Source organism: Salvelinus namaycush, chromosome 29 (genome assembly GCF_016432855.1).
Source record: "Salvelinus namaycush isolate Seneca chromosome 29, SaNama_1.0, whole genome shotgun sequence".
NCBI lineage: Eukaryota > Metazoa > Chordata > Actinopteri > Salmoniformes > Salmonidae > Salvelinus > Salvelinus namaycush.
In genome coordinates, this window is record NC_052335.1 from 18,525,298 (window position 1) to 18,550,782 (window position 25,485).

Genomic DNA, 25,485 nt, shown 5'->3' on the forward strand with positions numbered 1-25,485 from the left:
CCAGCCCACCACAGAATAGACAACACCCAGCCCACCACAGAATAGACAACACCCAGGCCACTACAGAATAGACAACACCCACCCCACTACAGAATAGACAACACCCAGCCCACCCCAGCCCACTACAGAATAAACAGCCAGCCCACTACAGAATAAACAGCCAGCCCACCCAGCCCACTACAGAATAGACAACACCCATCCCACTACAGAAAAAAACAACAGTCCAAAACAGCTCACTGCAGAATAGACAACACCCATCCCCACTACAGAACAGACAACACCCATCCCCACTGCCGAACAGACAACACCCATCCCCACTACAGAACAGACAACACCCATCCCACTGCAGAATAGACAACACCCATCCCACTGCAGAATAGACAACACCCATCCCACTACAGAACAGACAACACCCATCCCCACTGCCGAACAGACAACACCCATCCCCACTACAGAACAGACAACACCCATCCCACTGCAGAACAGACAACACCCATCCCACTGCAGAATTGACAACACCGAGCCCACCCCAGCCCACTACAGAATAAACAGCCAGCCCACCCAGCCCACTACAGAAAAAAACACACAGCTCACTGCAGAATAGACAACACCCAGCCCACTACAGAATTGACAACACCCAGCCCACCCCAGCCCACTACAGAATAGACAACACCCAGCTCACTGCAGAATAGACAACACACAGCCCACCCCAGCCCACTACAGAATAGACAACACCCATCCCACTGCAGAATAGACAACACCCATCCCACTGCAGAATAGACAACACCCATCCCACTGCAGAATAGACAACACCCATCCCACTGCAGAATAGACAACACCCATCCCACTGCAGAATAGACAACAACCAGCCAGCCCACTACAGACAACAACCAGCCAGCCCACTACAGAATATACAACAACCAGCCAGCCCACTACAGACAACAACCAGCCAGCCCACTACAGAATATACAACAACCAGCCAGCCCACTACAGACAGCAACCAGCCAGCCCACTACAGAACAGACAACAACCAGCCAGCCCACTACAGACAACAACCAGCCAGCCCACTACAGAATATACAACAACCAGCCAGCCCACTACAGACAACAACCAGCCAGCCCACTACAGAACAGACAACAACCAGCCAGCCCACTACAGACAACAACCAGCCAGCCCACTACAGAATATACAACAACCAGCCAGCCCACTACAGACAACAACCAGCCAGCCCACTACAGAACAGACAACAGTCAGCCAGCCCACTACAGACAACAACCAGCCAGCCCACTACAGAATATACAACAACCAGCCAGCCCACTACAGACAACAACCAGCCAGCCCACTACAGAATATACAACAACCAGCCAGCCCACTACAGACAACAGTCAGCCAGCCCACTACAGAATAGACAACAACCAGCCAGCCCACTATAGAATATACAACAACCAGCCAGCCCACTACAGACAACAACCAGCCAGCCCACTATAGAATAGACAACAACCAGCCAGCCCACTAAAGAATATACAACAACCAGCCAGCCCGCTACAGAATAGACAACAGCCAGCCAGCCCACTACAGAACAGACAACAACCAGCCAGCCCGCTACAGAATAGACAACAGCCAGCCAGCCCACTACAGAACAGACAACAGCCAGCCAGCCCACTACAGAATATACAACAACCACCCAGGCCACTACAGAACAGGCAACAACCAGCCAGCCCACTACAGAAAACAAAACAGCCAGCCGGCCCACTACAGAATAGGCAACAGCCAGCCAGCCCACTAGAGAATAGACAACACCAGCCAGCCCACTACAGAACAGACAACACCCAGCCCATACAGAATAGACAATAGCCAGCCCACCCCAGCCCATACAGAATAGACAACAGCCAGCCCACCCCAGCCCATACAGAATAGACAACACCCAGCCCACTACTGAATTTACAACACCCAGCCAAAACCCAGCCCACTACAGAATAGACAACACCCATCCCACTACAGAATAAACACCCAGTCCACCACAGCTCACTATAGAACATACAACACACAGCCCACCTCAGCCCACTACAGAATAGACAACACCCACCCCACTACAGAATAAACAGCCAGCCCACCCAGCCCACTACAGAATAGACAACACCCATCCCACTACAGAATAAACACCCAGTCCACCACAGCTCACTGCAGAATAGACAACACCCATCCCCACTACAGAATAGACAACACCCATCCCCACTGCAGAATAGACAACACCCATCCCCACTACAGAATAGACAACACCCATCCCCACTGCAGAATAGACAACACCCATCCCCACTACAGAATAGACAACACCCATCCCCACTACAGAATAGACAACACCCATCCCCACTGCAGAATAGACAACACCCATCCCCACTACAGAATAGACAACACCCATCCCCACTACAGAACAGACAACACCCATCCCACTACAGAATAGACAACATCCAGCCCACTACAGGCCACTACAGAATAGACAACACCCAGTCCACTACAGAATAGACAACACCCAGCCCACAACAGAATAGACAACACCCAGCCCACCACAGAATAGACAACACCCAGCCCACCACAGAATAGAAAACACCCAGCCCACCACAGAATAGACAACACCCAGCCCACCACAGAATATACAACACCCAGCCCACCACAGAATAGACAACACCCAGCCCACCACAGAATAGACAACACCCAGCCCACAACAGAATAGACTACACCCAGCCCACCACAGAATAGACAACACCCAGCCCACCACAGAATATACAACACCCAGCCCACAACAGAATAGACTACACCCAGCCCACCACAGAATAGACAACACCCAGCCCACTACAGAATAGACAACACCCAGCCCACCACAGAATAAAGATGGTGCCGAATAAAGATGGCGCCGGAGAACAAGGCTGACGTTTTAAGTATTCCTAACAATTTTTTATTTTATTTGTTTCTTTGCGCTATTTGTAACTTATTTTTTTACTTATCTTGTACATAATGTTAATGCTACCGTCTCTTATGACTGAAAATAGCTTCTGGACATTAGAACTGCGATTTCTCACCATGGACAGGCAGAATCCTTTTTTTCCTTTAACAAGTCCGACGAGCATGACATGAATGATATACTGCTTTCCTGGGAACAGGCCCAGATCCCTGTCATTTGCATGAAGAGAAGGCGGAGAAAAATGGTCCAGAGGGCGGGCTGCCTTCCGAGAGTTCGTAGGCGATCGAATAAAGCACCACTTCCTTTCATTCTGCTAGCAAACGCAGAAGATTAAACTACCAACGGGACATTCAGAACTGTAATATCTTATGCTTCACGGAATCGTGGCTGAATGACAACATTATCAACATACAGCTGGCTGGTTATACGCTGTACCGGCAGGATAGAACAGCGGCATCTGGTAAGACAAGTGACAGTGGACTATGTATTTTTGTAAATAACAGCTGGTGCACGATATCTAAGGAAGTCTCGAGGTTTTGCTCGCCTGAGGTTGAGTATCTCATGATAAGTTTTAGACAACACTATTTACCATTTATCTGTATTTTTTGTAGCTGTCTACATACGAAGACCGCACTCAATGAGCTGTATTCCTCCATAAAAAAAAACAGGAAAACGCTTACCCAGAGACAGCGATCCTAGTAGCCGGGGACTTTAATGCAGAGAAACTTAAATCTGTCTTACCAAATTTCTATCAGCATGTTAAATGTGCAACCAGAGGGGAAAAAAACTCTGGACCACCTTAACTCCACACAGAGACGCATACAAAGCTCTCCCTCCAATTGGCAAATCTGACCATAATTCTATCCTCCTGATTCCTGCTTACAAGCAAAACTAAAGCAGGAAGCACCAGTGACTCAATCAATAAAAAAATGGTCAGATGAAGCAGATGCTAAGCTACAGGACTGTTTTGCTAGCACAGACTGGAATATGTTCCGGGATTCCTCCGATGGCATTGAGGATTACACCACATCAGTCATTGGCTTCCTCAATAACTGCATCGATGACCGTACGTACATACCCCAACCAGAAGCCATGGATTACAGGCAACATCCGCACTGAGCTAAAAGCTAGAGCTGCTGCTTTCAAGGAGCGGGACTAACCCGGAAGCTTATAAGAAATCCCGCTATGCCCTCCGACGAACCATCAAACAGGTAAAGCGTCAATACAGGACTAAGATCGAATCATACTTCACTGGCTCTGACACTCGTCGGATGTGGCAGGGCTTGCAAACTATTACAGACTACAAAGGGAAGCACAGCCGAGAGCTGCCCAGTGACACAAGCCTACCAGACAAGCAAAACTACTTATATGCTCGCTTCGAGGCAAATAACACTGAAACATGCATGAGAGCACCAGCTGTTCCGGAAGACTGTGTGATCACGCTCTCCGCAGCCAATGTGAGTAAGACCTTTAAACAGGTCAACATTCACAAGGCCAGATTACCAGGACAGGTACTGCGAGCATGCGCTGACCAACTGGCAAGTGTCTTCACTGACATTTTTCAACCTCTCCCTGTCGAGTCTGTAATACCAACATGTTTCAAGCAGACCACCATAGTCCCTGTGCCCAAGAACACTAAGGTAACCTGCCTAAATGACTACCGACCCGTAGCACTCACGTCTGTAGCCATGAAGTGCTTTGAAAGGCTGGTCATGGCTCACATCAACACCATTATCCCAGAAACCCTAGACCCACTCCAATTTGCATACCGCCACAACAGATCCACAGATGATGCAATCTCTATTGCACTGCACACAGCCCTTTCACCACCTTGACAAAATGAACACCTATTTGAGTATGCTAATCATTGATTACAGCTCAGCGTTCAACACCATAGTGCCCTCAAAGCTCATCAGTAAGCTAAGGACCCTGGGACTAAACACCTCCCTCTGCAACTGGATCCTGGACTTCCTGGCGGGCTGCCCCAGGTGGTAAGGTTAGGTAACAACACATCCGCCACATTGATCCTCAACACAGGGGCCCCTCAGGGGTGCGTGCTCAGTCCCCTCCTGTACTCCCTGTTCACTCATGACTGCACGGGCAGGCACAACTCCAACACCATCATTAAGTTTGCCGATGACACAACAGTGGTAGGCCTGATCACTGACAACGACGAGACAGCCTATAGGGAGGAGGTCAGAGACCTGGCCATGTGGTGACAGGACAACAACCTCTCCCTCAACGTGATCAAGACAAAGGAGATGATTGTGGACTACAGGAAAAAGAGGACCAAGCACGCCCCCATTCTCATCGACAGGGCTGTAGTGGAGCCGTTTGAGAGCTTCAAGTTCCTTGGTGTCCACATCACCAACAAACTAACATGGTTCAAGCATACCAAGACAGCCGTGAAGAGGGCACGACAAAACCTATTCCCCCTCACGAGACTGAAAAGTTTTGGCATGGGTTTTCAGATCCTCAAAAGGTTCTACAGCTGCACCATCGAGAGCATCCTGACTGGTTGCATCACTGCCTGGTATGGCAACTGCTCGGCCTACTACCGCAACGCACTACAGAGGGTAATGCAAACGGCCCAGTACATCACTGGGGCCAAGCTCTCTGCCTCTATATCAGGCGGTGTCAGAGGAAGTCCCTAAAAATTGTCATAGACTGTTCTCTCTGATACCGCACGGCAAGCGGAACCGGAACGCCAAGTCTAGGTCCAAGAGGTTTCTAAACAGCTTCTACCCCCAAGCCATAAGACTCCTGAACATCTAATTAAATGGACATGCAGACTATTTGCATTGCCCCCCCCACACTTTTTTACACCGTTGCTACTAGAGGTCGACCGATTATGATTTTTTAACACCGATACCGATACCGATTATTGGAGGACCAAAAAAAGCCGATACCGATTAATCGTCCGTTTTTTTTAAAATGTATTTGTAATAATGACAATTACAACAAATACTGAATGAACACTTATTTTAACTTAATATAATACATCAATAAAATACATTTAGCCTCAAATAAATAATGAAACATGTTCAATTTGGTTTAAATAATGCAAAAACAAAGTGTTGGAGAAGAAAGTAAAAGTGCAATATGTGCCATGTATGAAAGCTAACGTTTAAGTTCCTTGCTCAGAACATGAGAACATATGAAAGCTGGTGGTTCCTTTTAACATGAGTCTTCAATATTCCCAGGTAAGAAGTTTTAGGTTGTAGTTATTATAGGAATTATAGGACTATTTCTCTCTATATGATTTGTATTTCATATACCTTTGACTATTGGATGTTCATATAGGCACTTTAGTATTGCCAGTGTAACAGTATAGCTTCCATCCCTCTCCTCGCCTCTACCTGGGCTCGAACCAGGAACACATCAACAACAGCCACCCTCGAAGCAGCGTTACCCATGCAGAGCAAGGGGAACAACTACACCAAGTCTCAGAGCGAGTGACGTTTGAAACGCTATTAGCGCGCACCCCGCTAACTAGCTAGCCATTTCACATCGGTTACACCAGCCTAATCTCGGGAGTTGATAGGCTTGAATTCATAAACAGCAGAGCTGCTGGCAAAAAGCACGAAAGTGCTGTTTGAATCAATGCTTACGAGCCTGCTGGTGCCCACCATCGCTCAGTCAGACTGCTCTATCAAATCATAGACTTAATTATAACATAATAACACACAGAAATATGAGCCTTAGGTCATTAATATGGTCGAATCCGGAAACTATCATTTCGAAAACAAAACATTTATTATTTCAGTGAAATACGGAACCGTTCCGTATTTTATCTACCGTGTGGCATCCATAAGTCTAAATATTCCTGTTACATTGCACAACCTTCAATGTTATGTCATAATTACGTAAAATTCTGGTAAATTAGTTCGCAATGAGCCCGGCGGCCCAAACTGTTGCATATATCCTGACTCTGCGTGCAATGAACTAACCTGGATTTCTTTCAGCTAAATCTGCAGGTTTAAAAATATATACTTCTGTGTATTGATTTTAAGAAAGGCATTGATGTTTATGGTTAGGTACACGTTGGAGCAACGACAGTACTTTTTCGTGAATGCGCACTGCATCGATTATATGCAACGCAGGACACGCTAGATAAACTAGTAATATCATCAACCATGTGTAGTTATAACTAGTGATTATGATTGATTCATTGATTGTTTTTTATAAGATAAGTTTAATGCTAGCTAGCAACTTACCGTGGCTTCTTACTGCATTCGCGTAACAGGCGGGCTCCTCGTGAGGCAGGTGGTTAGAGCGTTGGACTAGTTAACCGTAAGGTTGCAAGATTGAATCCCTGAGCTGACAATGTAAAAATCTGTCTTTCTGGCCCTGAACAAGGCAGTTAACCCACCGTTCCTAAGCCGTCATTGAAAATAAGAATGTGGTCTTAACTGACTTGCCTAGTTAAATAAAGGTGTAAAAAAAAAATTTAATATGCAAAATCTGCGTCCAAAATTACCGATTTCCGATTGTTATGAAAACTTGAAATCGGCCCTAATTAATCGGCCATTCCGATTAATCGGTCGACCTCTAGTTGCTACTCTCTGTTGTTATCAACTGTGCATAGTCAACTCTACCTACATGTACATATTACCGCAACTAACCGGTGTCCCCGCACATTAACTCTGTACCGGTACCCCCCTGTATATAGTCTCGCTATTGTTATTTTACTGCTGCTGTTTAATTACTTGTAACTTTTATTTCTTATTCAAGTAAGTAAGCATTTCACTGTAAGGTCTCCACCTATTGTATCCGGCGCATGTGACTAATAAAATTTGATTTGAATTGAATAGACAACACCTAGCCCACCACAGAATAGACAACACCTAGCCCACCACAGAATAGACAACACCCAGCCCACTACAGAATAGACAACACCCAGCCCACCACAGCCCATACAGAACCGACAACAGCCAGCCAACAGCTACAGAGGAAAGATAGTAGGAGATACGACCAGTAATGACAATGACAAGGCCCTTGGTCTGACCACTCATATCTTTCCTTGTCTCAACAAGCTCACTAAATATTTAACTTCTCCGAAAACAGGTGGTTCCCTTCCATGCAGTATTGTAGTCCATTAGAATTACCTTGTATTTGATATTAAGAAACCGGGTGGGTCTAGAGACTCTAAAATGTATTTCCTTCAAAAGCAAAGGTTTCTTGGAGAGTGGGCTAAACCTCTAATTGATAAAGCCAGATGACAGTGACAGAGTGATAGAGTAGAGTGCTGCCCTAGAGCATTCTGTCTCCCTGTCTGACTGCTGCTTTCCTTTGCCTGAGAGGAAGATCCCAAGGAGGAATACAATATTCATACATAACCCATCATATACCTTCATCGCCATGGAGACTTGTTCATCTCTATCTTCACCTTGCATCTCCTGCAAAGTCTTTGTCTATAAAGTGAAGTTCATTCCAGCCTTTCTATCTCAGCTTTACATTTCTGTGTGTATGAGAAGGATCGCTCTGCGCTGAAAGCACCTGCTGAGCAGAGCTCTGGATAACTGAAGGATCGCTCTGCGCTGAAAGCACCTGCTGAGCAGAGCTCTGGATAACTGAAGGATCGCTCTGCGCTGAAAGCACCTGCTGAGCAGAGCTCTGGATAACTGAAGGATCGCTCTGCGCTGAAAGCACCTGCTGAGCAGAGCTCTGGATAACTGCATAGAGTGCATTACCTCCTGATCCAGTCTTTTTACCGGCACTGCTAACACATCTATGGGTTCATCTACTGAACCATTCATCCACAACAGAGGAGATTTTCCAAGCTATTCAGGGACACATCACGTTCTCACTGTAGCTTTTATTCACCATTTAACCAATTAGATTTAATACGTTCATAAACCACTGTGGGAATAAAAATCCAGTCTTCACAAATCAATGTTATTTGGCAGTGCACATTCGTCCCATTAAACAAACCCAATATCTACAAATCTCCGAGCGGCGCCACTCGATGAGCAGGCAATGGATGGAGGGAGGGCATTAGCAGGCTTCCAGAGATCTGTTAGAGTTACTCTCCACTCTTTGTACACAAACTCTGACTGCTGATGACATTTTCTGAGGCGCTGGCTGAATAAACATTTCTATAACATGGATAGACTATGTCGGTTGCGTCTGGATTTGAGGTGGATAATTGAATATGTTGTGACAGAGGGACACTGCTCCCAAGGGGGCGACATGGTAAGACATGGGACATGAGGACATATCAGGGGGTGGAAAAGACTCTCTTCCTCAATAATTAACATCTCACAGGAGGCGACAGGCAGAGAAGTGGGTGTCTAAGAACAGGCCCAAAATAACTCTGTCAGATTGGGGGGTGGTGCTGAACACATAGACCTTGGCCTGCAGTCCCTCTTTAAATGTCAATGTTGTTCTCTTAGAAGAGCCCCCTCCCACTCCTTTGGTCTGTCAGGATAGACAATGTACTTCATTGTTCTCAATTACTACGGTGTAGAAGCCACTTCAAGTGGTGATTACGCACACGCACAGACTCACATTAACAAACGCATACACACATATAAATGTACGTAAGCATGCACGCACACACACAAACAAGCGTGCACACACACAAAAACACGCACACACACACCAGATACCAAAGGATAAAAGGTTTCCCATCATGTCAAATCACATCACACATACCCGTAATGCAGGCATAACAGAAATCCCCTGGCCATTTTACTGTGTCCATTCCAACAGGGGCGTGGGTTACATCATTAGGCATTGGGTTGCTGAGATGATTGGTACTATGATAAAAACCAAGTATCAAGCCTATCTCCTCTGTCGGAGATGGGCTGGGGATTACCAGAAGGCATCTGTCTAATGCATGTGGATCCTCCTCTCCGTGTCTGTGTACCCTGAGCGACGCTGCAGCTGCTGCACTGAGTCAGCCCCAGATCCTATTACAGCCTCTGCCTGCCCTCTGCCAGCTGAGAGGAGACCAAACCAGGCCAGGAGGATGGGAAAAGAGGGCTCTCACCTCACCAGAGAGCAACAGGGCACTGCGTATGTGTGTGTGTGTGTGTGTGTGTGTGTGTGTGTGTGTGTGTGTGTGTGTGTGTGTGTGTGTGTGTGTGTGTGTGTGTGTGTGTGTTAAAAAAAATCTAGTTTGGTTTTAAATAAAGTATCAGTGAGAGTGGGTGACAGATGACTCTCTGGAGTTTCTCTCCGAGCCTCCATCTTGTCAGAGAAACTCTCCCTTGACAGCACTTCCAGTCCAGTTACTCTGTCTATCTCTGTGTGACATGCTCAGTCAACAGCAAACTTAAGCATAGCCCAGAGGAATTATGAGAGGTGACCTAAGAGTCCATGCATAAATCACAGGATGTCTTCTGCACAGAATTGAGGTAGAAGTTGCCCTTCAACACAGATCTAGGATTACACTAGCCCCATTCCTAACCTTAACCAATAGACGATGAGACAAGATCTGACTCTGTATCAGTGGTTCGTGAGGAGGGGCAACATCTTCCAACTCCACTCAACAGTGCACATATCCCAGCAGTATCTTTGTTAGGGCAGGGTCTTCCTGAATCCTCCCAGTGTGCTGGTGAGTGATAATAGGAGTGAACACTTTCCTTCTATAAGAGACACTATGCTGGCCTGGCTGGGGCTTTCAGAAAACAAGTACTTCTCCCTGTGATTATGCTGCTGTGCTGTCAGAATGGACCATCAACCCAGTGTACACTCACGCGTAGGCTACATACCATAGGCATGCACATTGCACACATTCACTCCCTCGCCTACACACTCACACACTGAAGCCAGTGTGCTTAAAAGTTAACTCCGTACTCCAAATTCACCCAGATTAGCTAATGTCAGTATCTGATCTAGTCCTGCTTCTTAGTCCTCAGTTTCCTCTAACTGGAGCTGACAAGAGTGTGATAGACTGAACTCTACATGAACTGGGATCCTTAGCCGGGAAGCAAGACAGGGAAAGAGGGTTGATAGAAGAAGAGAACTGCAATAGTCTACAGAAAACATGTAAGACTCTGTTAACGCTTTCGAGTTCAGCAACTTCAGAAAGTGTGCCAGCCCTCATTAATACAAAAACAAGATGGAAAACATTCCAGCCAATTCATCTCTCTCTAACATAATAGCATCTAGCCAAGTAATCAAGAAGGGGCATTGAGAGCTTTTATAGTTGATCAACAGTTGATTTCTATGAATTATACATCTCACTCATACATATCCAATCTGATCTGTATTATACAGTGGGGCAAAAAAGTATTTAGTCAGCCACCAATTGTGCAAGTTCTCCCACTTAAAAAGATGAGAGAGGCCTGTAATTTTCATCATAGGTACACTTCAACTATGACAGACAAGATGAGAATTTTATTTCTCCAGAAAATCACATTGTAGGATTTTTAATGAATTTATTTGCAAATTATGGTGGAAAATAAGTATTTGGTCACCTACAAACAAGCAAGATTTCTGGCTCTCACAGACCTGTAACTTCTTCTTTAAGAGGCTCCTCTGTCCTCCACTCGTTACCTGTATTAATGGCACCTGTTTGAACTTGTTATCAGTATAAAAGACACCTGTCCACAACCTCAAACAGTCACACTCCAAACTCCACTATGGCCAAGACCAAAGAGCTGTCAAAGGACACCAGAAACAAAATTGTAGACCTGCACCAGGCTGGGAAGACTGAATCTGCAATAGGTAAGCAGCTTGGTTTGAAGAAATCAACTGTGGGAGCAATTATTAGGAAATGGAAGACATACAAGACCACTGATAATCTCCCTCGATCTGGGGCTCCACGCCAGATCTCACCCCGTGGGGTCAAAATGATCACAAGAACGGTGAGCAAAAATCCCAGAACCACACGGGGGGACCTAGTGAATGACCTGCAGAGAGCTGGGACCAAAGTAACAAAGCCTACCATCAGTAACACACTACGCCGCCAGGGACTCAAATCCTGCAGTGCTAGACGTGTACCCCTGCTTAAGCCAGTACATGTCCAGGCCCGTCTGAAGTTTGCTAGAGAGCATTTGGATGATCCAGAAGAAGATTGGGACAATGTCATATGGTCAGATGAAACCAAAATAGAACTTTTTGGTAAAAACTCAACTCGTCGTGTTTGGAGGACAAAGAATGCTGAGTTGCATCCAAAGAACACCATACCTACTGTGAAGCATGGGGGTGGAAACATCATGCTTTGGGGCTGTTTTTCTGCAAAGGGACCAGGACGACTGATCCGTGTAAAGGAAAGAATGAACGGGGCCATGTATCGTGAGATTTTGAGTGAAAATCTCCTTACATCAGCAAGGGCATTGAAGATGAAACGTGGCTGGGTCTTTCAGCATGACAATGATCCCAAACACACCGCCCGGGCAACGAAGGAGTGGCTTCGTAAGAAGCATTTCAAGGTCCTGGAGTGGCCTAGCCAGTCTCCAGATCTCAACCCCATAGAAAATCTTTGGAGGGAGTTTAAAGTCCGTGTTGCCCAGCAACAGCCCCAAAACATCACTGCTCTAGAGGAGATCTGCATGGAGGAATGGGCCAAAATACCAGCAACAGTGTGTGAAAACCTTGTGAAGACTTACAGAAAACGTTTGACCTCTGTCATTGCCAACAAAGGGTATATAACAAAGTATTGAGAAACTTTTGTTATTGACCAAATACTTATTTTCCACCATAATTTGCAAATAAATTCATAAAAAATCCTACAATGTGATTTTCTGGATTTTTTTCCCCTCATCTTGTCTGTCATAGTTGAAGTGTACCTATGATGAAAATTACAGGCCTCTCTCATCTTTTTAAGTGGGAGAACTTGCACAATTGGTGGCTGACTAAATACTTTTTTGCCTCACTGTATATACATATATTACAATTTGTGACCATTGAACATGAAACAAATTATATTTTAAAGTAACCTGATGTGAACTCTCCCTAATTGTTAGGAAGTGTTGAGATGTCAATGTAAAACTACCTAAGAAAGGCCATTCCACCTTCCAGCTTCTGTCTCAGTGATGCTAATAACCCGAGATTGATTCCCAGGGATACTTACGACTTGTCTCTCCGGTGGATGTGGCGTCTTTGGGGGCTGCTCTGTCGGCGGCGGGGGGAGAGAGACTTGCCTCTGCTCCGTTCTTTGATGGGAGACTGGGCACTTGACGACTTCAGGATCTGAGAGAAAACAAAAAAGAACAGATATGGAATCTAAATGATAAGAGACGGTTTGAGCTGCAGTTTTTTACTGCACTGATATTTAAGTGATTTTGTTTACAGCTGCAAGCTACAGAGGAGGCGTTGCAGACATGTTCACCATTCAGTGGGCCCATTTGCCGCAGGCCATGTGCTGGGGAAATGAAAGGTTCCACTTCAATAAAAAGAGCAGTCGAAGAAGTTAACTTTTAATGACACAGTTGGATCTCAGAGACAAAGAGTGTAAAAGAGTCGTCTGTGAGCCAATGTAGGGAGAAGAGACTAACAGATAGTAATGAAGCCAGCCTCACAGGCAACACAATGGTACCCCATTAACCCAATCAGCCCACTAGTCAACTCCCTCTGCAAACTCAATTACGCAGCACCCATCTGGCTCACAGGCACGCACACTAAGAGAGACACGCAGGAGTTGTACTGGAATACTACTGACGTCCGCCATTCGATTAGCAGAATTTGAGTTTCATGTTCACCTTGTCCTGGTAGAAACCTAATGAGAGCTCACTCCTGACCGACATTTGGAGGAGAGACTGGGAGAGGGATCATGATTTCCTGGAATGAACACACAGGAAGTAGCTCATATTCCGTGCTCCAGAAACCACATGCAGCTGAAAGCATAGGCAGGATGTTAGTCATAAGGTTGGTGATAGATGTAAGGATGTACAGTATGTGCTGTAGTGGAGGAGGGTTATAAGCACAGCCAATGATCTCCTATATGAAATGCAAGCTCTGTCTGAGTTGTGCATAGAAAACACACTACAGAAATTTCCCAACTGGTTTTTGAGCAAGTGAAAAGGTGGTTGTGAGTTTTTCACCTTCCAGAAATACAGTGATTTCTATTTATACACTGGCACATTTTTGGTATGCACTGTAAGAATGTACAATTTCTACAGTATTCACATGACTCACATGAACTATGTACAGCTAACGAGGGTCAAACACAGAGGTCAAGGCTGTGTCTCCAGCGCTGGGCAGCTGGGAACTGACCTACATTTACATGCAACAGCTGATGCAAGGGAGTCTGGGATACACAGTCCAACCTGCCTCTCGCTCGCTCTCTATCCATTTCTCTTTCTCTCCCTAATCTGTCTCTCTCGTCCTCTCTTTCGCTCTCTGCTCCACTGAGGGTAACTCTGGCCTTAATTATCCCTGAAGGTTCATATTACACCTTTCGCCTCTCCGTGGCGGCCGCTCTGCTTTCAGACCGGGAAGTGGGGGGGGGGGGGGATTCTATGACATGACGCCGTTCCAGACGGATGTCAAGCCAAAGCAACACTAATGAGTTGAACGTTCCCCCAGGGATGACCCAGGGACAGGAGACTAGAGAGTTAATGTACTGTGGTGAACTTTTTCACCCCAACAGAGTTCAAAATGTACAGTTGAAGTCGGAAGTTTACACACACTTAGGTTGGAGTCATTAAAATTAATTTTTCAACCACTCCACAAATTTCTTGATAACAAAGTATAGTTTTGACAAGTCGGTTAGCACATCTACTTTGTGCATGACACAAAAAAATTTCACAACAATTGTTTACAGACAGATTATTTCACTTATAATTCACTGTATCACAATTCCAGTGGGTCAGAAGTTAACATGCACTAAGTTGACTGTGTCTTTTTAAACAGCTTGGAAAATTCCAGAAAATGATGTCATGGCTTTAGAAGTTTCTGACAGGATAATTTAAATCATTTGAGTCAATTGGAGGTGTATCTGTGGATGTATTTTAAGGCCTACCTTCAAACTCAGTGCCTCTTTGCTTGAAATCATGGGAAAATCTAAAGAAATCAGCCAAGACCTCAGAAAAAATGGTTCATCCTGGTCTGGTTCATCCTTGGGAGCAATTTCCAAACGCCTGAAGGTACCACGTTCATCTGTACAAACAATAGTACGCAAGTATAAACACCATGGGACCACGCAGCCGTCATACCGCTCAGGAAGAAGACGCATTCTGTCTCCTAGAGACGAACGTACTTTGGTGCGAAAAGTGCAAATCAATCCCAGAACAACAGCAAAGGACCTTGTGAAGATGCTGGAGGAAACAGGTACAAAAGTATCTATATCCACAGTAAAATGAGTCCTATATCGACATAACCTGAAAGGCCGCTCAGCAAGGAAGAAGCCACTGATCCAAAAGCGCCATAAAAAAGCCAGACTACGGTTTGCAACTGCACATGGGGACAAAGATTGGTCTGACGAAACAAAAATATAACTGTTTGGCCATATTGACCATCGTTATGTTTGGAGGAAAAAGGGGGAGGCTTGCAAGCCGAAGAACACCATCCCAACCGTGAAGAACGAGGGTGGCAGCATCATGTTGTGGGGGTGCTTTGCTGCAGAAGGGACTGGTGCACTCCACAAAATAGATGGCAATATGAGGAAGAAAAATGATGTGGATATATTGAAGCAAAATCTGAAGACATCATTCAGGAAGTTAAAGCTTGGTCGCAAATGGGTCTTCCAAATGGACAATGACACCAAGCATACTTCCAAATTTGTGGCAAAATGGCTTAAGGACAACAAAGTCAAGGTATTGGAGTGGCCATCACAAAGCCCTGACCTCAATCTTATAGAAAATGTATGGGCAGAACTGAAAAAGCATGTGCGAGCAAGGAGGCCTACAAACCTGACTCAGTTACACCAGCTCTGTCAGGAGGAATGGGCCATAATTCACCCAACTTATTGTGGGAAGCTTGTGGAAGGCTACCCGAAACGCTTGACCCAAGGTAAACCATTTAAAGGCAATGCTACCAAATACTAATTAAGTGTATGTAAACTTCTGACCCACTGGGAATGTGATGAAAGAAATAAAAGCTGAAAGAAATAATTCTCCACTATTATTCTGACATTTCACAACCTTAAAATAAAGTGGTGATCCTAACTGACCTAAGACAGGGAATCTTTACTAGGATTAAATGTCAGGAATTGTGAAAAACTGAGTTTAAATGTATTTGGCCAAGGTGTATGTAAACTTCCGACTTCAACTGTATATTGTACCGTAAACGTCATAGTATTTTTCAAAGTTACAGTATTGTAGATACTAAACCCAGGAAATGTATGAACGGATGGCAGTGAGGCGTCAAGTAATCAAGTTTGACACGTGACCTCATGTCTGCCCATGTGAGAAAGTAGGACAGCATGTCACCTTCATCCTCATGTCTCGGCCATGCTTCTCCAGCTCCTTCCTCATGTCCTCTCTCCCCAGACGGGCGGCGTTGAGCACCAGGTACTTCCACTCGATGGGCTGGAAGACGTGCGGGTCGTGGGGCACATACAGGCCGATCTTCACCTTCTTCAGGGTGTGCTGGTAGCGACGGTACGAGTCCTCGAACTCCAACACCAGTTCGCTGAGCGTGCGGAAGGTCAGGGCCTTGTCCATGAGGTCTTGGCGGCGGCTCATGCCCAGCGTGCCATAGCGTCCGTTGCAGTAGACGCCCAGCACCACGTGGTGGAAGTGGTTCCCTGAGAACTGGGTCTTGAAGCTGATGGGAAAACGCTCCACCGAGGTCAGCCCATTGGTCAGGTAGCTGACGCAGCCTGGGTCAAGGATGTTAACTGACATCATTAGCAAAAAATACAGTTTCATGGAATTTAACACAGTCTACTAAATGGTTATTATTTAGACAGAGAGAGAGATGGAGAGAGCGTGATGGAAAGAGAAAGAGGGAGCGAGAAGGACAGAGCTTAAGCCCAATGGTCAATGGTGTTCGCATCATTAGCATCATCAACAATAACTTAAACGTTTTCAGAGATTTAATACTTTCTAATTATCTCCTGAATCGTGATTACTTGATGTTTACTGCTGTTGACAAGCAGCATCAGAGAGAGAGAAGGGCATATGCAGGCCAGTTTTAAGCCTCTCTCAGAAATTCATTATATTTCCATAAACTCATTAGCTAACTGGCATTGGCTTTGAACGCAAACACACCCGCACTCACACTATCTCTAAATCAATCAGCTAATGGAGGGAGTCAATGAGAGGGCTCAAAGCTGAGAGGAGGCATTTTCATTATAACAGACCCAGTACAGACTGTAGAACATCTCTGCAGAAACAATACATCTTTCACAAGACATTTACATTCTTAACATGACTTCATTCCAAATCAGTGCATCATAGGACAGGATACCATCACAAAAAGACTAAGGCCCATTTCCAATAAAAGTGAGGACCTATCATTTGAAAGCAACCAGACTCAAAATCAAGCTCAAAGACGGCTTTTCCTAAAAGTCCCAGGAATAAATTGCTGTGGTGTCCTAAAGTTGACTCTCACACAGCACACCAGGCTAGCCTCATTCTCCCTGGGACATATACTCCATCTGTGGTAGTGGCTCCCCAGAACCTTTATGTAACTGGCCTGTGGACTCATTGCAGCGTGTCTGGACGACACACGATGAGGCAGACTGGACTAATCTGTCCTGCCCAGGGAAGAAGGGCACGGAGGGGGACTTGGTGGATGGTGGAACTGGGTTATCTGGGACCAGTAGAGGCACTATGTGGTGACACACACAGGAACAGGAAACTCCACTGTGCGTGTCAGTGACCTAAGGACCAGTAACGAGCGACTGGCGAATTCAACCCGACTGACTGGGTCAATTACGGATACTGGAGTGTGAACCCTTTACACAAGACTTCTAGACCTTCTAGCCTGAGCAGCACTCTGATGTTAATACCACTGTTGTCCATACATCTATCATGCATCTATGATCTAATCATCCGTATCACCATCCTTTTTATTGATGCCTCATGTTTTCAGTAAGCAGTCTGTTTTAGCTGCGCCCTCACTCTGCAGTGTTGTGCAATAACATCACAAGCTGCTACTGTGGGTGAGAGAACACAATGGATCTGAGAGACGGAGCACATTTCAGGACACACTGACTGGTTTGTGGTTTGGCTCTGTCTCTCCTCAGTTACCAGCAACCATCTGTTTCAAGCTCTCACACACTGAGACCTCTCAATGGCTTGAGCGCCTGTCCGTCATCTCAACACCCCACCAGCCACAGCACAGCACAGTCCTCTTATTAAATAATCATAGAGGCCAGCCGACAGAGCCTCACCACCAGTTTGATGGCTGCTTTGGGGATTGTCTTTTTCCTGCCGCAATGACAATGAACACAACATCCAAAATTAAAAAAGGCATCTCTGTAGCGTTCGTGTACGTTTATGAGTCGTGTTTCACAAGCAAGATTCTTGGATAGCAATATTCACAGAGAAAGCCTCAAGTAAATCAAGTGGACATAGCTCTTGAGGTTCGAGAAAAGGGTGACAGGTATTATTTAATATCCCCACAGGACAGTAAGCACCATGAGTAGAGGTTATGGTTGACATGAACATGTTGATGAGTCACACATCAGCACATTGTGTTTTCCTATGAGAAGTAACCCGCACTGGGAGAATACAGCCAGGCAGCAGAAATAATCTCCCTCAGAAAGAAGACTTTGTTCTGACACCTTGTTTTTTCACAGAGTAGCAAGCGCAGCGCGGCGTCTGTTGCAGAACGTTGGTGTGATTATTCATTGAGGTGACAGTTAGAGAAGAAAAAAAGAAGCCAGAGGCTACGAATGAGGAGTTTTCAACCCCGCGCCACCCCCCTGGAAACTTCTTTCTCAAAACTATTTACCGCCTGTCTGTGTCTTGCTTGTTGATATGCTGTGTACATATAGCTTGCCTAAATACTGTAGCTGCATGTAGGCTAACTCCCCTCCGGAAAAAGAACATGAACTTGCTAGACTATGTCGTGCTTATGTTTGCATTGATTACTGTTACAACAGAAAAATAACTAAAATTGTTAGAACAAGCGGCAGCGGAGTCACGGCATGAGTGAGCACTGAGCAGGAGCTGAAAGGACTCGGAGTGCAGAAATCTCTGCAGGTCCCAGAAAATCTGGAACCGCAGCCACTCCGAAAAAAAAGAAAGACTCTCAGTCCTTCCTGTGGCAGCTGGGTCCACACACACACACACAGTTTTTCTATAATTAATGGGCTATTTACTACAAAAAGATCACATTACCCATGATGCAAGGCATGTGATCCAACCCAATAGTAGCATACTTCCAGTATGTGCCACCAGGCAAGCACTCTTTCCGTCACCTGGGGAGGATTACTGTTACCATGGAAACCAAGCTAAGAGACGTATGACTCTATAAGGCCTGTGTTTACTAGCTCTAGCAGCTCTCTGCTGCTTTGACACCTGAGCACTGAGCTGGGTGAACTCCAGGGAGACGTTGCAAATATTAATTACATGCCTGTTAACTGCCCACCGAGCCCTTCTCCAACCGAACAGCATATCTCCAGTTAAACGACAAACACTGTCAGTGTTTGGAAGATTAAGACAACCGTCGCCATGATGCTCTGGGAGATGGCCCATGTGATCCAAATATGATCCATGATGCACCACTGTGGGATCCAGAAGAGGGTCAGCGCTTTACTATAGTAAAACCATCTGCAGTCCTTATTAAAATGTTTTTTTTTTTAAACCAACTGTCAAAAACGTTCACTTTCCAACTCGCAACAAACATCGAAACATTCTGCTGGGAAAAGACTGCCATTAACCCCTGATCCAGGACTTTCACTGTTTTCTAAAGTATTAAAATGATATCCTCTTACTTGCCCTAATTCTTTGATGTTCCGCCAATCCTCCTTACAGCTTAAAGCAGGGTTTCCCAAACTGGGTCCTGGGGCCCCCCCTGGGTGCACGTTTGTTTTGTTGCTTTAGTACTACACATAATCAAGCTTTGATTATTTGAATCAGCTGTGTAGTGTTAGGGCAACAACCAAAATGTGCACCCAGGTGGGGCCCCAGGACCCAGTTTGGGAAACCCTGGCCTAAAGAATAGGTATAAAATATGTGACAATGATAAGAGCATCCAGGGTTGAATTAAAGGGAACTTGGCATTTCTCCTCTTTCCATGTACTAAATCACATGATTTCATGTCTTCTAAATCCAGGCTCTGGTTAATGGTGCTGGTTGATCAAAAGGTTGAAGAATATATGTCCAAGACCTGATGAAACAGTTAGATTGTCGCAATTTTTTTAAATCATAAACTCTGTTTCTTGTCTCTGTGATACTCGGAATCTCTTATTGGTAGTAGAGGAATCTGCCTTGTCTGGTCCTAATAAAGCATGCTACTGGTGGTTTAAGCTCAACACAAAGAAAAGGCTGTGGTAGTTGAACTTGAGCGACAACAGAGGTTGTATCATAAGATAACATGAGTATACTACGCTCCATTTACTCAACCATTAACAGAACAGAACTACGAGCCATGCTGTAACAGTTGAGGATGTCTTTATCTACCTGTTAATAATGCATGAACAGAGTGAGTCAGTGAGTATCTGAACATATCAACTGGTTTTGTATCTTAGCATACAGCTTGGCTGGCTCCTATCTAGGAGATGAGACACTGTCGGTTGCAAGTTAAAGCATCATTGAGCTAATCATCTTTGTCAATGAGGGTTAACAGGTTTGGTCCCACATGACAGACTGCGGCTTAAAGATGGAATCCGCAGTGGGGGGGAAACAGCGCCACTGTCCGTCCCACGGCCATTATTGTTTTTGTTTTGACCAAGCAGAGGTGAGGAGCGCTGGTGGAGTGTCAAAACAAACTGTATTACATACGCTGCTGTTCTGTCACGTGTGCTATGATGTACAAGGGAGAAAACTGTTTTCGTTGTTTGCAGTAACTTTGCAAACGGACGTGGCAGTTTCACCATTAAGGATTACAGCTTTAAGCCTATGACATAAACCTAGAGAAAAGCCGGTCTTTCTTCATGAGTGAGACGAGCCTGCAGCGTGAATGTCCAGGCTGCCTACAACCTTGACCGAGGATAAACCTGTGCCCCTAAGCTTGACAGTAACCGTTTGTGAAAAGGCCCAGCAGCCAAGCGGCTCTAAATGGCAATGTGTGAGACACTGCAGAAACTTTGCTCTGCCTGTCTGACTATATGCAAGGAGGGAAGTTACGCTTTGAACTGTTAGACTCTTGTTTCCTAGCAACAGGGAACTCTGTGAGCCTTATTGAGCCTAAGGGGGAACATTAGACTACATATCTCATTGATTTCAAGAGTTTCATCGGGCACATCCTGACCTGAAACAGATCGGCTCCAACTCCCACTGGTTAATGTGTATCTCTGACTGTGCCTACAGACAATGAAAGGATACATTCCAAGGATGACAGCTTCAAGGCATTTGATCGGAAGAGATTCCCTGATCATTTCTCTCGCAGTCTCCATCAACCTGAAAGGGAACAGAGATGATTGTTGTGAATATTATTGTTTCATACCAAGTCCTCTTTGGTGCTTCATGCAGAAAATGACACAATGGAAAAATCTCATCAAACAGGATTACAACAAACAAATTGTGTCAAGTACAAGCCAAGCACATTAATGAAAGCACCATCTTCTAAATACAATGACCCCTTTTACTTATTTTCTATAAAACGTTAAATGTTCTGGCTGTTTTTGCAGTACATGCACCTAGCATGTGTACTCAGGGTGAAGAACACAGACAGAGGACGGCTATTTACAACATCTGAACTGGCCTATATTCTTCTACAGGGAGGTAGGCCGTCATCGTAAATAAGAATTTGCTCTTAACTGACTTGCCTAGTTAAATAAAGGTTAAATAAAAATAAAATAAATACAGACACGTGGATTCCCAGAGTAGTGGGACCTCTCTCCTGGCTCTGTAAAGTAAGGGCAGCAGACAGTAGACACACAAAGACAAGCCCATGAAAAAAAACACAGAAATGGCCTCACAGCCTCACTTACCCACACAATGGTCTAGTTTTCCTTATCTCAAAGAACTGAGTTCCTGTGTGATTGTATCTAACAGACAGTTAAGGGAATGTACGTTATTTATAATGAGGGATACCTGGAGAACCTCTGAAATTAAAATGGATGGCCCTCCCTTCAGTGAAATATATTTTTACCCAACCATCCCTGAATGCATGAAAAAAAAGCAGGTGACCCTCCATTATACCCAAAATAATATCTAAAACATAAAGTGGATAGTAGAGAGCATGCCTACCGTTTACCCTCACTCCTTAGACAGCCAGAGCCTTAGATATGCAGTTCTTCATTTTGTAAGCATTACAAAGTAGCCAGAAGGTTGTGGATTCGCAGACCACCGTGGACAAAGGTAGGGGTAAAAGCACTGCATGAATATTTTATCTTATTTGCAGTCCGAGAAAACTTGACTGGAGAACAGCAGAATCTTTTTTAATACCACAACAGAGCATGATAACGACTGAGCGCATGCTGCAGCACCGGAGACGGTATGATTTCTATACAGGCTTTTGTTAAAAAAGAGGATATTCTAAGTCTGGAACAGTGCTAAAGTTGTCTATCAACTGTAAAACTGAAGTGCAACAGAACCAGTTACAACTGAATTATCTGATCAGCAATGAATTAGAGAAAAAGTAATTCGTTGTTTAACACAGGCATATCATCAGCTAAGCCTGTATGCACTTTTTTCATTTGGGGAAACTATCATTTTCTAATTTATTCCATTTTATTCAATAATATTATTGTTACAAAATCGATTTGTGTCGTCGGTGATTACTTTGGGATTTGGGAATATAAGAGCATCTGCTGGGCTAAATGAACAAACCAGGCATGCATAGCTCACCGCATGATCCTCAAACCAGACTGGCCAAACTCATGTTTCTAAAAGTGAATTCAAACGCATTGTAGAATGACTGTATAGCCTAATAAGGCATTTTTCATGTAATTATTATTTAATTCTAAGTAATGTATATACATTTCATTTTCTACAGCCTAAATGAAAAATGTATAGGCATGTTGTTGAAGTGCTGTTGTTGATGTGTTGTTAAAATGTTGAGCACTTCTGCCAGCCTGTTGATTTCTTAAATGGCAGGCTATAGCATTGAAATAATAATAATAATATAGCCTAAATCATTCATTTTTGTTCCTTCTTAGGCTACCTCGCTTGTTCCTGACTGATTTAGAATGTGGTTTAACAGCCTGTTGAAATGTCAAACGTCAATTAATATTGACAGAATCACACATTACTTCCCAAGCAGTGCATTTCTTGTCTCCTCGGCTATAGAAGGTTGTAGTGCAGCCTCTGGATGTTGTAGAGACAAACCAAAGATATCCCATATGAATCGATGTCACATCTTTCCCTGGCATTTTACATCTTGTTTCTAGCATTGCGGACTAAAGCATTGTTATAGAGTGCTTTATATAATCAGGTCCATTAAATGTTTTTCTAAATCTTAAGCTAACAAGGGGTAGGCCTATACCTCTTATTTATTGAATAGGAAGACACAAACTCCAACACAAAGCCCTTTTGTTGTTAGTAGCCTAAAGTTAAATTAAAATGAAGACTGTTTAAATGAATTACTCGAATATGGCTTTTTTAGTGAGGTCAATAACTCTGCTAAATAGCTTTATTATGGGCAACTAAACATATTGTTCTTATTAAAATCAATTATAGCAGCAGCAAGCTTACCTCTGGTCCTCCTTCTCATCTTCGCGCTCTCCTTCTCAAACTGAACAGGAAATCAGGAGGCCTAGTCCGCGCGCACAGATACTGCATTTAAAAAAACATACAGTTGAAGTCGGAAGTTTACATACACCTTAGCCAAATACATTTAAACTCAGTTTCACACAATTCCTGACATTTAATCCTAGTAAAGAGTCCCTGTCTTAGATTTTAAGAATGTGAAATGTCAGAATAATAGTGGAGAGAATGATTTATTTATTTCAGCTTTTAATTCTTTCATCACATTCCCAGTGGGTCAGAAGTTTACATACACTCAATTAGTATTTGGTAGCATTGCCTTTAAATTGTTTACCTTGGGTCAAACGTTTCGGGTAGCCTTCCACAACCTTTCCACAATAAGTTGGATGAATTTTGGCCCATTCCTCCTGACAGAGCTGGTGTAACTGAGTCAGGTTTGTAGGCCTCCTTGCTCGCACACGCTTTTTCAGTTCTGCCCACAAATTTTCTATAAGATTGAGGTCAGGGCTTTATGATGGCCACTCCAATACCTTGACTTTGTTGTCCTTAAGCCATTTGCCACAACTTTGGAAGTATGCTTGCAGTCATTGTCCATTTGGAAGACCCATTTGCGACCAAGCTTTAACTTCCTGACTGATGTCTTCAGATGTTGCTTCAATATATCCACATAATTTTTTTCCTCATGTCACGTTCCTGACCTGTTTTCCCTTGTTTTGTATTTATTTAGTATGGTCAGGGCGTGAGTTGGGTGGGTTGTCTATGTGTGATTTTCTATGTTGGGATTTTTGTGTTCGGCCTGGTATGATTCTCAATCAGAGGCAGCTGTCAATCGTTGTCCCTGATTGAGAATCATACTTAGGCAGCCTGGGTTTCACGTGTGTTTTGGTGGGTGTTTGTCTACCGTGTTAGTGTTTTCACCACACGGTACTGTTTCGGTTTTCTGCACTTCGTTTATTGTTTTGTATTTCAGTGTTCAGTTTCGGTTTTAATAAATCATCATGAGCACGAACCACTCTGCATATTGTTCCGATCCTTCTCGCCTCTCCTCGTCCGATGAGGAGGACGAAATAGACAATCGTTACACCTCATGATTTCATCTATTTTGTGAAGTGCACCAGTCCCTCCTGCAGCAAAGCACCCCCACAACATGATGCTGCCACCCCCGTGCTTCACGGTTGGGATGGTGTTCTTCGGCTTGCAAGCCTCCCCCTTTTCCTCCAAACATAACGATGGTCATTATGGCCAAACAGTTCAATTTTTATTTCATCCAACCAAAGGACATTTATCCAAAAGGTACGATCTTTGTCCTCATGTGCAGTTGCAAACCGTAGTCTGGCTTTTTTATGGCGGTTTTGGAGCAGTGGCTTCTTCCTTGCTGGGTGGCCTTTCAGGTTATGTCGATACAGGACTCGTTTTACTGTGGATATAGATACTTTGTACCTGTTTCCTCCAGCTTCTTCACAAGGTCCTTTGCTGTTGTTCTAGGATTGATTTGCACTTTTCGCACCAAAATATGTTCATCTCTAGGAGACAGAACGCGTCTCCTTCCTGAGCGGTATGGCGGCTGCGTGGTCCCATGGTGTTTATACTTGCGTACTATTGTTTGTACAGATGAACGTGATACCTTCAGCCGTTTGGAAATTGCTCCCAAGGATGAACCAGACTTGTGGGGGTCTACAATTTTTTTCTGAGGTCTTGGCTAATTTCTTTTGATTTTCCCAAGATGTCAAGCAAAGAGGCACTGAGTTTGAAGGTAGGCCTTGAAATACATCCACAGGTACACCTCCAATTGACTCAGATTATGTCAGAGCTTCTAAAGCCATGATATCCTTTTCTGAAATTTTCCAAGCTGTTTAAAGGCACAGTCAA

The 25,485-nt window shown here is 44.4% G+C and overlaps 1 protein-coding gene across 1 annotated transcript in view; it reads right to left on the reverse strand.

Annotated features, from left to right (window-relative positions):
• Positions 1 to 25,485, reverse strand: part of vash2 (vasohibin 2) — a 42,580-nt gene that overhangs the window by 5,798 nt on the left and 11,297 nt on the right. Inside the window, exons 3-6 of the mRNA XM_038968595.1 lie at positions 21,900 to 21,956; positions 21,292 to 21,366; positions 16,282 to 16,663; positions 12,984 to 13,102 (exon numbers count right to left, since the gene is read on the reverse strand). Coding sequence (XP_038824523.1) covers positions 12,984 to 13,102; positions 16,282 to 16,663; positions 21,292 to 21,366; positions 21,900 to 21,956 — 633 coding nt within the window. The remainder of the gene's footprint in view (positions 1 to 12,983; positions 13,103 to 16,281; positions 16,664 to 21,291; positions 21,367 to 21,899; positions 21,957 to 25,485) is intronic.